This window comes from Apteryx mantelli, chromosome 6 (assembly GCF_036417845.1).
Source record: "Apteryx mantelli isolate bAptMan1 chromosome 6, bAptMan1.hap1, whole genome shotgun sequence".
NCBI lineage: Eukaryota > Metazoa > Chordata > Aves > Apterygiformes > Apterygidae > Apteryx > Apteryx mantelli.
The window spans coordinates 6,378,869-6,394,553 of record NC_089983.1 but is presented as its reverse complement, the minus strand read 5'-3'; the positions used below and the strand labels follow the sequence as shown (position 1 = coordinate 6,394,553).

Below are 15,685 nucleotides of genomic sequence, written 5' to 3'. Positions count from 1 at the left end.
GGAAAGACTTTTTGCTAAAGGTTTTGTTACATAAAAGGAATTGAAATACTTGCTGTTAACATAAATATAACTTTGTTCTGTGCTTTGGACTGTGGCTCGAATGAAGTGATCTTCCTTCAAGGACAGTGAGAACAGTGCAGGTATCTGTTCTAGAGGGTAATTAATGTGTGTTTGATTCCAAACTTAATGGATTCTGATTTAATGGGCAACTCTGTTTTCAGTTCGAATAGACTTTAAATCCACTTACTCTTGAGATTGCAGGTCTTGGCTGACATTGTTAGAGGAGTGGGCAGGGACATGAGGGATCTGTGTTTAGGTACTGCAGCTGCTCTAAGATTCTGGGGTACTGCTGGACCAGCTCCTTTTTGTATTGCGGTTCTTTTTCTTTGCAACTGAAATGTTTCTTCTTAAGATCCTATTTAATGTGTAAATACACCGGGTTAGAGACTGTTCTTTGTAAGTAAATGTTGCATAGCGCAAGTCCCCAGCTTGTTCATCAGAGATGAGGAAGGAAAGCAAGCTGAGATACAATTCGATTCACTGCAGTCAAGTATGGGATGGCATATACTGCACATTACTGTCTCAAAGCATACTGACTGGAGTTTTTTTGGAACGGGGAAAGGAGGAAAGTCTGTGGGGTATGAAACAGGAGAAAAGATTTTCTCTGAACATTAGTTTCACACTTTAGGAGCCAAGTAACTCTTTAATTCTTTACATTGGATTTGAATAATCCTTCCTTTGTCCTCCCATGGTGCTAAGCGTCCTTGTTGTTTTTTGTCTAGGGAAAGAAATGACCATTGTAGTGAGCCTTCTTAATCTCCCCCTCTCCTGTGCTGTTTCAGGATTCTATGGGCACCATGCGATACCGAAGAAATGGCAATTTTGAGAGTTCCAGACTCCTTTATTCCAGCATGTCTCGCAGCATAGATGTGTCATGCAGTGACAGTGTGAGTATCTGGTACATCCTTGATAAGCTTGGGTATTCTCTTGGAAATGGGTCACAGTGGTAATGAATTAGGTCATGTACGGACAGGAGTAGGCTAATTGATTTGTGGCCATTTCCCCTTTATGGAAAAGTTGTTCTAGCCAGCAACCCTTCAAGCTGTAATGGTTCTTCACTGAAGTAGTAAAGGTCTAAGGACATAGGCTGGATAAGGCTTGTAGATGGAGGTAATTGTTTTTATTAACAGAGCTGGTATAGTTGGAAAACATTGACAAGCTTTGTGCCAGAAAAGTCTGTCTTCAGAAAGTTTAATCTGTTTAAGATCTGAAGAGGGGTTTAACATTTTTGAAAGCTTGTCTGATCTTTCCTAACTACCAGCTGGACTCATGAGATATTACTCTACTATACAGATCCGGTGTTCCTTTCAAGGTAAGAAAGTTTGGTGAGTAATATCCTGGTTACAGTGTGAAAGAGCGTTCTAAAGACCCTTAACTCAATTCTGGACCAACAAGCAGTATTTGAGATTGTGGTTACCCACCGGAGTGGTGGCTTTAGTTTGGATCAGAAAGTTGGGATTTTTTTTTTTTTTTTGGGGGGGAACCAGCTTTCTGCTCCACTGCCATGTTCAGTGCAATAAGTCTATGGCTGGATTATCTTTTGTGAGGAGAAAGCACTTCCCTTCAGTTTTCAAAACTGACCTGTGGGACCTGAAGGTTGTTCTCTCCTCATCATGTAACAATCATTAATGAATGTATGACTTTCCCTCATGTCTTCCTTCAGTCTTAACTAAAGCAGAGTCCAAGTCTGTAATCTATTCTTGTATGAAACTTTCCCATGTTTGTCATTTCTATTGCCCTTTTTGTCTCTTTCAAAGTGGTAGTATATCTGTTCCAACTGGGTCACCATAACTAAGTATTCAGGTTTATTGCTGTAGAGAGCAGACATTGTGGCAAAATATAATCTCTGTCCTTCTCTGGTAAGTCCTAGTCTTTGTTTTATCTTGTTAGCTGTTGAATACTGAGCTAATGTTTCCAGCGTTTATAAAATACATTGAAAGGCACAGATCTCTGTAGGACCCCACTGGTGTTTTTGTCTGTTGTGCAGTCTGGTTACTTACTCCTACCAATTACATCCTGTTGTGATAAAACACAAGAGGACTTTGTCTCCAATTTTATGGCAGCTAAGTTTGTTTTAATAACCTTTTGGCCCCTTCCAATAGGATGGCTTATAAACTCCTTCAATAAACTTTGAATTGAGGCATGGTGGTGCTATATGGAAGCTGGTTTGCTTGATACAGTTGGGTGTGATGATCTCTAAGCCCCTCTCTGACTCGTTCCTGAAATGCTGTGTTTGCCACCTCTGTATATTAGACGCTTAGGTACTAATTTAGTCAATAGAGCTACCCCACAGTGAGCAATTCAACTATTTTCCTTAGAGCACTTGAATGAATCCCTTTTAGTCATTAAAACTACTGTTCATTCTTAGTCACTTCTGTTTTAAAATCCTTTTTCACATTGCAGGTTGGGACAAATCCTCCAGCTCTTTCACCATAAAGAGGAACTCCAACTTCTTTACATAACTTGATGGCAAAGCCAGACAAAGTAAAATTATGTTAAACATCGCTTTCAGTCCTCAGTCATTTTCTGATCACAGCAATTCTCTGGCAATTTTCTTGCTTCTGATGTGCTTTAAAGAGGTCTAATGACTAGTTCTTATGTCTTTAGCAGATGACACCTCCCCCATCACCACCACCTTTTTGGTCCTACATCATCATGTTTTTTACTGGCTGATTACGTTCTCTTCCATATTCTTTGTTTTGGGTATTATACTCCTTTTTGAAGGATGTTTTTTCCCTTGAATTGACTTCATTTAAGTGCTGTTTAACTATCACTGTTCTGTCAAAATGGTAAGCTGTAACTGTACGTCTTCCCTTTTCATTCCAAGTGTCTACTGTAGATCTTGGTTTGTGAATCCAAGCAGTGTTTAAAAACAAACAAACCCAAGTATTAACAGCAGGTGAGGAAAAATTTTGCTTTCATAGCTTGCTGAGGCAGATTAGAAGTAAATCTGCATCTCCTGAGTTCCAAAGCTTCCTCTAATCTCTAAAAGCAGTTCTAGTGTAGTGTTCAATTTCTGGAATTTAAAAACTAGTATGACAATAGTTAAACAAGCTGGAGACGCTTTGCATTTCACTGAGCTCACATGAAGCATTAGTTCAGTTGCTCAGGCTTCCTGACTTTTTTTGTATTGAATTAAAATAGCTTTTGCCGAAGAGGATATTTATTCCCTTGTTCTGGGGAAGAAATGGTGTTTCCAATACTGTTCTAAGCACTATCTAGACCAGGGTTAACCACTGTTTTGAAAAGTATTGTCAGTTTTAAGTGCTGCATGTTATTTGGAAACATAATAACACATTCAAATGGCAATGCTCTAATAGTTTGTCTACTGTATTGTGCCACTGAGCTCAAGTAGGATGTTTTCTGTGTGGCTCTTCTGAGTTAAATCTGCTGAAATCCAAATAGGCTCCCCACAAATTCTTAGGGAACCAAGCAACAGTAATTTGTTTTGCTGTTCAAGACTTTGGGGGTGCAGAAAACCAACCCTCTGCCTTTTTAATATATATTATGCTTAATACATACCAAAATACTGATATCAGATGTGTTTTTGGAATTCCTATCTACAATTTTTAGTAGTCTTTTGTAACCTGTAGGCTCCAACCAGTGCTTTCTAGCTGTCCTTCACCATCTGCTTTGAGAAAAGAGCCTTGAGTAATTGCACTAGTTTTACTTGGTGTTTAAGTTGTCTATGCTTTTACTGAGGTCTGTGCTGTATTATGAGTTACTAGAAGTAAAAAAATGTCTTTTTTTTTCCTTCCAAGGATTTGGTCAGCTTCATTCAAGAAAACTTTAAGAAGAGAGAATGTGTGTTTTTTACAAAAGACACCAAGTCAACGTAAGCAGATACTTTTCTTTTGCTTTGCAGGGTTTAGGACTGGGAAATGAGAGTATTTCTACCTGTTAGGCCATTTCAGAGGCGAGGGAGGCATATTTTTCCCAGGCTTTTGTATTAGGATTCTGAATCGGGCAGTGCAACCCCACCTCAGTCCTGTTTGTACAACTCCTTTCATTGTCACTGCTTGTTTGGATATGGCTGAGATTTTCTTCAGCCATTGTTGAGAGAGTTGGAGGTTTGATAGTGGGACAGGCACCACAGAGCACTTCTCCAAGCTCCGGGCTATGTCTGTAGTTGGTGTAAAAACTGGAAATGTATCAGTTTTCAAGACACTCCGCAAGTAACGTCATGCAAAATCGGAAATCAAAATCAGAAAACCTTTGTGCCAACTTTGTCTGGATGCCTTCCAGTAACTCAGTTAAAGAGAGTTTTTATATCAGATTCCCTATTTGCAGCATAATTGTGGCGATATATAGATGCTTTTAGGGATGCATTGCCAGCACTAGTGTTGGCATATTACAATTTTGTATGTATCAGAAGTTTGTATAGTTGAAAATTTCCTTTGAAGCCCAAATACAGAAATTCCATGCACAAGCCTTTATGGGAGAGAGATGCAGTCGCTAGGTTTTGATCAGACTGATCTTCCTTTAAGATATGGTATTAGCTTTGCTCCATATTCGGGTACAAGTACTTATATGATGTAGACTTGAGGACTAGCACATTGCTGGAATTTTAATTTCTTTTTATCTTGGGACAAAAGTGATTAATTTAATGCAGCTTGGAAGTCCTGATATGGAGCTCTGTGTCCTCAGTATCCTCATTCTCCTCTGGAGCTGTGAGGAAAAAGGCCTCAGAGAGAGGGAGGGGAATTTATCTCATCTCAAAAAGTTTTGCTTGGGGTCCTCTTCTGCCATTAAAAATGAGATATCTGGAAAAGGGCCAATGGAAGACAGAGCTAGTTCTTATCTCTAAGTATGCAAGTTCATACTTAATACTGTAAAACCTCTAGCTTCCTTTCAGACAGCAATTAGATGCTGCAGGACTGAATCTTCTCCATGAACAAGAAATGCAGGGACTGTTGCAAGTTCGTCACTTGAAGGTCCTTGATGTTATTCAAGTCTGTATGCCTAGATCATTTATGAAGCATTCTGGCATGTGCCAAGGATTGATCTTTTATTGTAGTCTGCTATACCGCACTTCTCTTCTAGTTCTTTCACAGCCTTAAGAGACTATTGTTCTCTGTCTGCTTTTACTTGTATCTGGATGCTGCAGCATCTTATAAATGCTATCACAAAGGCTCTTCTGGCAAAAATCTGGTTGAAAGCACAAAAAGGAGAAAAAAACATTTACACCAATCAGGTTAGCAGCTGATGAGGTCACTCATCAACTCAGTCAACTGTGTTGTCTGATGCAGAGTTCTGTACCTTTGCTTCATTTCTGTGTTCAGTTGTAGAGTTTCACACTAAGCTGCTAGTGATCTAACTTGAATTGTGATAATGAAAGAGCTCATATAGAAAAGGCCCATCCAGAAATGTCAGCTCATCTCCCAGCACAAAATGTTGTCCAAGATGTACTCATCTCTGTTTCCCAGTGTGAGTTACCACAGAATCAAATTTTAGGAGGATTCACATGGTTATGTACTGGTCTTAGCTGAGAGAGTTGGTTCCTCTTAGCTGTTGATCTGTTGCTTAGCAGATCAGTAGAATCCCATGTATAATTATTACTACAATTCCACATGCTGCTTAGCTTGTTGTAATGAGTTTGTGTGACCCTGCTCCCAGATTTCTGCTTGCTGTGACTGCTATTGTAGGCATACCATATTCCATAAGCTCCGGATTTGTTCCAGAATAAAACTTCTTGGAAATGTGCTGTTTGAGCAGAAAGACACTGCACTTGTTCTGAAGGTGATACCAGTTGTGAATACTATCTCTGTCTCTTATTAATAAAATACCAATTACCGACAGAAACAAGAACTTATTTTTGTGCTCAAGATGTTCACTGTGGGATTTTGTGCCCATTCACTCTTCTTCCAGGGACAACTTGTGTAAATGTGGATACCCTGAAAATCAACATATAGAGGGCACTCAGATTAATAACAGTGAGAAATGGAATTACAAGAAGCACACCAAGGAACTTCCTACTGATGCCTTTGGGGACATTCAGTTTGAAAACTTGGGGAAAAGAGGAAAGGTAAGTGGTTGTGTTGAGGGTATGTGTAAGGCCCCTATTGGGTGTACCATATTCAGAATCTTGAATCCAGTGCCAGTTGAAGACTGGAAAAGCAGGGAAGGTGAGCCTAAAGTAGATTTTATTCTAATGGGAATGGAAGGAGTTTGGCTACAAAGAAGACAAGCTGGTTTCTTAAGCCCTGATATTAGGTAGGAAAGAGTAGTTTATTTTGTTATTTGCTTCATAGACTGATGATGGGGTTGAAGAGAGGTTATCTGTTTCCAGATGTGGTAAAAGAATGGGTGAATGAGGGTGATGCTCAATTTTTTTTGTGTGTAGCTAGTTGTATTGTAGTTGCTCTATAATACAATTCTGAAGTTTGGGGTTAGGAGGAAATAATTTAAACTAGACCTGTGACTTCTCTCAGTGGGACTCTGCACCCCGAGTGTATCAGTATATAGTTGCAGTAGCCGTTTTGTGGTCCTCATTTATACTGAAATCTGGTGTTACTGGGGAAGAGCTTAGCACCTTTTTAGCTATCTTTCCTGGCGCCTGCCCTTGAACCCAACACGATAAGCTCAAGTGTCTGAATGATCAGACTCCTGATAAAGAGGCTTTGTTCCTGACTTTGACTTCAACGCCAAGTCCAGGTTGTTTCTTGGAATGTCGTTTCTTTCCTTTCAAGAATGGACTAACCTGTGCTTGGGAAAGAAAATGGTGCGAGGGTGCAAACCAGTGCAGCTCTTTGGACTGGTGCATGTTACATGTGCTTTCCCTCTGAAGGTGCAGTGGGATACATAAGGTGATAGATAACCAAAGGGATTTCACATCTGTAGGGATGTAAAACCTGTCTTCTGAGGATCTGTACTCTTAAGTACATGTGCCTGCCTGATACTCCAGAAAAACATCTCTCATGCTTCCTAATGGCTGTAACCTTGTGCATGGGATGTCATTCAGAGCTTGCTGGCCACTGACCTATTTTCCATTCCTCCCTGACTGTTCTATGTGCAGATCATCATTATCTGCAGACGTAGAGTGTTTCTTTTCATACATTCGTATCCATGTCTTTGCCTGGGTGCTTTGAAGGATGAAGGGGGATGTTGGAATGGGGCTTATGTGCCCCACAGATTTGGAGAATAATTTCGGTTGAAAGGGGTATGTAGAGGTTAGTTGTCCAAACTCCTGCTCAAAGCACACCCAGTTAGATCAGGCTGCTGAGGTCCATGTCCAGTTGGATTTTGGATATCTCAGAGGGTGGAAATCATACAACCTCTCTGGGATGCTAGCCCAGTGTTTGAGCATGATCAAGGTGAAAATTTTCTTATTATCTAATCAGAATTTCCTGTGTTGTAATTAGTGCTTGCTGTCTCTTGTCTTTTCACTGCGCACTTCTGAAAAGGATCCAGCTACATCTTCAGTACACCCTCCTATCTGATAGTTGTAGACTGCAATGAGATCCCCCTGTGCCTTCTCATCTCCAGGCTGAATAAACCCAGCTCCCTCAGCCTCTCCTTACATGTCTTCTACTCCAGCCCCTCAGCCACCTTCGTGGCCTCTGCTTTGACTCACTCTGGTATGTTCGTGGCTGTCTTGCATCATGGAGCCCGGAAGTGCCTACAATATCCAGATGCAGTCTCACACCTCTCCTCATCAGTTTGAGCTTTCTTAAACTGTTCCACCAAAGTCCCATGCCATTTTCACACTGAATGTAGATCAAATATATGCAGTTGATTCCCAGTGCTGTTGCTAGCTTGCAGAGGGAACAAGGGAGGACCATCAGTTAAGGTTATGTTGGTGGTGTTTAGCCTCCTATCTGCTGTGGTTTGAAGTAGTGAAGGTAGATTTACTGGTAGTGAAGGTAGATTTACATTGAAGATGTAAGATATCAGTGAAACTTCAAAGATTTTGTTCTGTTCACCTAAGACTAACTGTTTTCAACCATACTTACACTGATTCAAATAGTTTCCATATTTGTTGATGTGCATTTCAACTTAACGCTACAGTGTTGTAAGCTGATGTATATACTTACCGAAAGAAAAAAGGATTCGGTTATTGCAGCATTTCTGAATTCACAAAGATTAAATGTTGTTTACTTATGTTGTGTCCCCTACTCCATACACGCCTTGAGAGCCAGTTTGTGTGTCCGTATTTGTTTCATGAGGACTCTCAAGGCTACTGTGTGTGTTTCAGAGCTTGCTTTGTTCAAATACTGTATGCAAGCCTGCTAATCCATCCTGTTGGCACGTTGGCCTGGAGTTATGCCTCTGTTCCAAATTCTCATTCCTTACACTGTAAGGCACCCGCTGGGCTTAAATGTTACAAAACATATTCTGTTAATCTCTTACAAAGTGGGGATAACATCAAGCCCAAGGTAATCTGAGACTTGCAGATGATTAGCATTAGAAAATAGGAAGTTTTACATCCAGCACAGCACTTAGGACAGATGAGTGGCGAGTGCTGTGGCATAAATGTTAGATTATGTTAGAAATGTCTTATGCTCTCTTTCTGCAGTGTTGCTCAGTGCCTTCAACATCCAAGAACATTTTAGTTGCTGTATTTCAGGTTCTGGTAGCCTTCAACCTGAAATATGCTTCTCCTGATACCTTTCTGACTTCAGTTACCAAAAGAACACTCGGCATCACCTGTTTTGAGGATTGGATTACTGTCAGGTGGTGCTTGTGTGAATTTTTTAATGCAAATTTTTTGTGTGAATTGTGACAAGTGCACCACTTGAATATACCGGGAGATGGCACCATTGTATCTCAAAGAAATACATTCAGAGTTTAGAAAGCAGCTCAGCTGAGGGTTTCACCTAGCTTCAGTAAAGCCTCACCAAGGACGTAGATCTAGGAAGTTCGGGATTTATATTTGCTGGTGCATTAAATGAGGCTGAGGTGTAACTGAAGTATTTTGCAGTTATGCATCGTGATGATGTATAAGAGGATGAGAGAAGTTGTACAGGCGAGTATCTTTTATTTGTTATTTGCATTATATAGGTAAAAGCAAGTTATTCAATTGGAAACCTTAACTGTTGATGGAACAAATATATTCATACAGGTACAAGGTACTTTGTCCATGTCACCAGTGGGGCTTAGAGCCTTGTGCAGGGGAACTGCCTTCGAATTACAGAACTAACAAGATTTGGTAGTAACAGCAGGAAGCTCTCAGTCCTGACAGACTGTGGGGTGAGGGTTGTGGGAAGGTTCGGGTCCTGAACTTGAGAGTTTAGTATGCCAGGCTACAGCACTTGCACTGATGTACAGAAGCCAGCTGATCCATAAGTGCCATGGACTGCAGTTACCCCCCTCTTCCATGCTTGCATTCCCAGTACTGTCAGACTGTGCTGGGTATAGACATTGCAAAACAGTTTTTGCTGATGTGTAGCAAACTCCAAATCTGAGGTCCTCTCATCCTGGGAATACAGGATGCCAACATGCCAAGCATTAACAGGTGAGGATGGAGGTAGACCATTCCCCTGACACTCTTCTGTTACCGGCATTCCCATGGCAGTGCTTGTTGTTGCTGTGGGGATGGTTCACCAGCTCTGCAGAGCAGTTAATGTTTCTGGCAGGCTCCCCTCTCCCATGGGGGATGGTCCCCTGCAAAACACCCAAGGCTTCATGCAGTTGATGCTGCTTAGACTAGAAGTTGTGTGAGTCCGTTAGTTCTGTGTACCTGCCTGACTCTTCTAGCCTTCCTCTGTGATGTTAGTTGTGCTGTTCTGGACCAAGTGCAATAGTTAGTCCTGGGAACCCTTCCTAGAATAGGTGTGTATTTTCTTTAGTTCAAGTGAAATGCCTCTCAGGACACAGGCATTTTGTTCCTCAAATTTACCCCTTGGTTTTGCTCCCCTGTAAACGCTGGACATTGTATACAAAACGCACTGTGATTCAGGTCCAAGTTAAACCTTTTCATCCCTAGTGTGGGTTGTATAGCCATGAGCCTCTTCCAAAAGGCTATCACGCTAAACTACTAATGGTGATGAAATTGGGATGGGGATTTTGAATAACAGCAAAAAAAGCTAGAGAGCCTTTTACATAAATGGAGAGACAATAGCTCCATATGAGGCCCTTTTTTTTTTTTTTAATCTACTGTGCTTTGTGGCATCCTCATACAGTGTTCAAGCTTCACTGCCAATTTGAACAAGTTATTGTAATGCATTATGCTTAAAACACTGTTATATGGTATAAGGGTATATGTTATGTTAGAGACGCAATACACGATAAATTCTGGGCTTTGTGTTTATTAATAGTTGAGTCAAAATACAACAGTAATTATTATTAGTTCACTTACAACAATACTAGCACTAACACACAATCCAAACTAAGACAGAAAAGCTTTGTTAATAATACAGTTAAAATTGTTATACACAAAACTTACCAGTAGCTTCCCCTTTCCTTTGGTGTTGTGATCACCCTTCCTGAGTTCTTTTGGATCATAAAGTCAGCACTTTTGCCTTCCTGTAGTGGAAGGAGGTTTGGGAGGCTTTATGATGCCTCTTGAGGTCTTTGAAGGGAGGCTTTCAATACTGGCTGTGGGGATCATGGGAATCCCATCCACCTTAATCTTGGGTACGCTTGGGGTTGTTTTTAATAGATTTTTCGCAACACAGTCTGTTACACTCATTCTTTTCATTGGTTCCCAATTAAATAGTTTACTGCTTTAATTGTTATTTCTAAAACTAGTTTTTACCTGTCTCACAAGGTTGTACTGGAATAGTATTGACTGTTGCCATTTGTTTTTACAGACTGGGCCCTCCTTCATCTGGTGTCTGTGTTCTTCCATGCCCTATTTTATTCTAGAGTCATAAACTGTTCAATTGCCACTAAATAACTACTTGTTATCACTATAAATTAAATCTAAAAGCAAATGTAAATGGTAGTTGCTGTACTGCTAGACAATTGCTATTATAGCTAAAATTAGCTCAGGCCAAGCAAAACCCAGACAAATCCTGAGAACCTGTACTTTGTTCAATACAAAGCCTGTAGACTTTTACTACTAATGGCAAAACTCACATTTCCTGGGTTACACGGTTTAGCTTCTGCCAAGTTCAAGGTGTAAGTGGCAGAACATGGTAGAGCAGCCTCAGCATTGCAGCCCAAATACCCCACTGACCAGGGAGCAGGAGATGCAGATTGCAGTTTTGGGGCTGAACCTGGAAACTCTGGAATTGGGAGATTGTAAGGCCAGCAGTTATGGTCTTTGGTACGCTGCTAGTCTGACTCTACCACTTAGTTCTGCGCACAGAAGGACTGTGCCTTATCTCAAGACCTGAGCACTGACCTCTCAAGTGAGGAGAGAGCTTTGCAAGCTCTAATAATGTGTGCCTGGTTGTAGGGGCAGGGTAAAGGTGCTTTAGAGGAAGAAATGCATACTCTGATTCTTCGTCTTTTCCCATTTATGTAGCAGCTATTGGGATGATAGTATGTACATTACAGAAGCAAATGTAATTCCCAGTTGGTTCCCAGCTGTCACTATTTATTGCTTATATTTATTTTCTTATTTTCTCTCAACCAAGTACATCCGTTTGTCATGCGACACAGACTCTGAAACACTCTATGATCTCATGACTCAGCACTGGCACCTGAAAACCCCTAACCTTGTCATTTCTGTCACTGGGGGCGCGAAGAACTTTGCATTGAAGCCCCGGATGCGCAAGATATTCAGCAGGCTGATCTACATTGCCCAATCCAAAGGTAAAGACCCGCAAATATATCTGCATTATTTTATTGCTTTCAGCTACTGTAGACACAGTAGGAAAGGAAAACAGATAACTGAAGAATGTGCATCAAGACATAAGTTTGGATAGTTGACACCTGGACCCTTTCTGTTGACTTGGTTACCTAAATGACTGTGGGTTTGATAATACCACCTGGCAGGTGAAGTACCTTGATGGAAGTCTATTTTGATGTTTATTTGGAGGATACCTTCTGCTTCTCCAAGCCACTGAATAAATGAGTACCCATGAACTTAATTATAGCCACTGGAACATAGGAAAGGGTAACAGGATTCCCTGGACCTCACGAAGTCCTATGCTAAACTCTCAGATGAACTTTGGTCTGGTGCCACTGCCACTGCTTAATGGAGGGAGAGAAGAGCATGGTCTATTTGAGATGAACAGCTGGTTTTAGCAGCCTTGGCTGCATAAGCCTGCTGGAGAAGAAGCTCAAAGGGTCAGTGGGGAAGCAGAGCATTCTGTTTGTTTCTGCCTGTCTGGTGCACTTCAGGCAAACATGACCTAGCAGTTTGGAAGTAATGGGGTTGGTTGAGAGCTAGCCATCAGGAGCGCTTGCAGTAATGTAAAGCAAGTTGTACAGCATATCTTTTGTGCATATCTTTTAACTGAAGAATAAATGCCTCTCCTGAGGCCTCAAGAGGGAATTGATTTGTGGTATCTCAATGGTAATACCTTATGAGGATGTGTATTCTACCGCATCCTCCCATGTTACTGCATGTTATCCCCAGGGGCCTGGATTTTCACAGGAGGCACGCATTATGGGCTGATGAAGTACATCGGGGAAGTGGTCAGAGACAACACCATCAGTCGGAGCTCAGAGGAAAATGTGGTGGCTATTGGCATAGCAGCCTGGGGCATGATTTCCAACCGAGAAAGTCTGATTCGCAGTGGCGATAATGGCGTAAGAAATGTGTACAGTTCTCTGGGGAAACCAAGAGAAGGTTCCTCTTTAAATTATACAGATCATGTTCCTGACTGACTGCTACTGTTAGCGTTAACAGTATCTGTGCTTGGCTGGTGCTATTGGCATGTGATGACTGACGTGAGTGGTCAGTCGAGATCTCCACTTTTACTTTCTGGTAAAGCAGAGCCAGGCAGAATTTTTTTCCAGTGCAATGCTTCTGTAGAGGTATGTCTGTTTAACCTGACCTGCTGTGTCCTAAGCAATTCAGCCTGAAGCCATCTTTTCCTCAGCATACATAGCAGTGAGATGAAACACCAGGTGCCTTTCCCAGAACTGAAGGGACCAAAAGTGTTCTTATGTCCAAGATGGCTGCACATGTCGGGCCTGGTGGGGGGACCAGCATGTGATTTCAGCTGTGGGCTTAGCCTGTGGGTCTGTGTGGAAGTTCAGCTGCTCTAATTTCATGCCTAATGGAGAGTTAGGGAATCACCTCTTCCAAGGTTATTCTAGCCGTTGTGAAATCCCTGCACAACAGTCCTCAGTGGGGTTTCCTATCAGCTAAGAAGTATTAGATATGCCACTGCTGTTAAGGATCCTGCTTATCCAATAGTATTAGTGCCATCTGTCAGATACGCTGGTGTAGTTCCCCATATCTTTAGTCTACTAGATGTTATAGAGCTTGTCCAAAAAAAATCCTACTATTCAAAGAAAAACAGCTGAATTTACTGAGGGGCATTGAAAGTAGGTTTGCCATGATCTGATGCTTCTCATGGCTGAAGGAAGCATGCTGGAATGGGACTGCCAGTGAGCAGTGTCTTGAGGCTGGAAATTCATAGACCCCTAAATAATGGGGAATAATTGGCAGCCAGCAATTCAGCTGTCATTGGTTTGCCCTGCCCCTGGATCTCTGTTAAACACACTGCTTTTGATTCTAGGGCTACTACTTGGCCCACTATATAATGGATGATCTCAAGAGAGACCCTCTCTATTGCCTGGATAATAATCACACCCATCTCTTACTGGTTGATAATGGCACCCATGGGCACCCAACAACAGAGGCAAAAGTACGAACTCAGTTAGAAAAGTACATTTCGGAGCGAGTTATCCCAGGTAAGCATGGATGTTGGGCTGCAGACCTTCTCCTTAGTGCTTGAATACTTTGGGGCTCATTCTCAGAGTTTTTCTGGAAATGAGAAAATAGTGTGTGGTAGCCCTTGGATGCTGAGCTGGAAGCAATGTTATCTGCATTGCTTCTTGAGCACCTTCAGGAGGTACCAAGCTTCTCAATAGCAGTACCGCTCCCCTCATCATCTTTTGCGTATGTGTCAGTAGCCTGCCACAAGATAGCTCAAGCACAACTGTGCAGGAGCTGAAGTTATGCTTTTCCCAAAATACTCATTTGCGAGTGCAATTGATCCATCTGCAACCTGGTCCTAAGTCATCTCTCTTTCTCTCTCTCTCTACCCCTTCTTTGCTAGGAAGGAAAAATCAAAGGCCTTGACAAAAAGTTCTTAAGTTCATTTTGACTGCCTGCTTCAGCTGAAGCATACTTATTGTTAGTCATGACGAAACACCCAGACTTAGGAAATGTGGTACATCTCTTAAAAACACTAACTTCTAAAGTCATGGGATTCTTAGCTTTTCTTTACAATTGAAAATATAAAGAGTCAGAGGTTCTGAATCTTCAGCTTGTAGTGAGAACTTTGCACCTGAATTCAAAATGGTCAAACCAGTAGGTAAACAGAAGAGAATCACGTGTTTGGGGGACTTTGGAGCTTGTGACAATTATGACTGCTAGGAGGAAAAAGCATCTGTTGGGGAAGGGTGTCTGATGCCAGTTTAGGAAAAACGTTAAGCAAAAAATGAATTTCCATTAAAAATAGAAAATCTGTTAATAGATTTGACAATCAACAGTAAACTAGCATCAGTGTCTCCATGAACTGCTTGGAAATTCTTTAATCGTACTGAGGAAAATGAGTTGTTCAAATGCATTCATTGGTTGAATCTTTTTTCCTTTTTTGTTTTGGCATGTTTCACAGAATCTAATTACGGTGGGAAGATTCCAATTGTATGTTTTGCCCAAGGCGGAGGGAAAGAAACTCTGAAAGTAAGTTTATTTCTTCATTTATTTCCAGAAGAGTAGGGACGTTGTTTTAACATTTAAGATAAATTACTCCACAAGCAACATGATAGTGGCCAGTCCTACTATTCACTGAAACTTGCCTGGCCTTTGCTATAGATAGACACTGTTTGCAATTGCATTTAAGCTTACCAAATTTGTTTCAGTTCAAATTTTCCATGAAAAATTTCTGCCTCAGGTTGACACTTCTGGAAAACTTTTGTCTGGGACAGTTTATTTCTTTCATGACAAATCCAGCATAAAAACGGTTGTTTCTGGGTTTTGTATGAGCAGTGGTCAGGAGAGTCTTGGTCAGCCATGTAGCTCTTGATGCTTTTGTGTAAGTTTTGGTTTGGAAAAACTGGCTTGGATGGGCTCAGTAGAGATAAGTGTTTGCTTATAGTATTCTGGGAAAATCAGCTGATGCGGGAAATATTCCAGTTTAGAGCTCACTTGAACCTACTTGTTACTGCTGCCTCTGAGAGCTGTGGGCTGCACCAGCTGAACAAGGGAAGAAGGCTTGCTTATGCTGACCCTTCTAAGCCTAGAAGGGAAGGAAGCAGTCATCAGATTTAAGCAGATGAGAGGCAAGAAGATGATGGACAGAATGGAGAAGGCAGATACCAAAGTTTCTTGAAACAGGATGTCTAAGTGATGCTGGAAGAGGGAAAAGGGGCAACTTCTAGGTCTGGACTAGGGTTAAATAACAGCATTGTTACTTCCTCCTCCATCCTGTCAAGAGTGAAGAAGGGTGGCCTGAGCAAGGAAGGTGAGACTGCTGGAGCAAAGGGGGCCTGGGGCCAGGGGCTTCGAAGTGAGGGGATCTGAAATCTGGCCCTGTTGGGAGGGAACAGCAACAGT

General features: G+C 41.5%; 1 protein-coding gene across 1 annotated transcript in view; it reads left to right on the top strand.

Annotated features, from left to right (window-relative positions):
• The first annotated feature begins 857 nt into the window (after positions 1-857).
• The window catches only part of TRPM8 (transient receptor potential cation channel subfamily M member 8), a 52,122-nt gene continuing 37,294 nt past the window's right edge, over positions 858-15,685 (top strand). The window contains exons 1-7 of the mRNA XM_013948505.1: positions 858-947; positions 3,822-3,895; positions 5,929-6,085; positions 11,583-11,760; positions 12,530-12,702; positions 13,641-13,815; positions 14,745-14,812. Of these exons, the coding sequence (XP_013803959.1) occupies positions 858-947; positions 3,822-3,895; positions 5,929-6,085; positions 11,583-11,760; positions 12,530-12,702; positions 13,641-13,815; positions 14,745-14,812 (915 nt within the window). The remainder of the gene's footprint in view (positions 948-3,821; positions 3,896-5,928; positions 6,086-11,582; positions 11,761-12,529; positions 12,703-13,640; positions 13,816-14,744; positions 14,813-15,685) is intronic.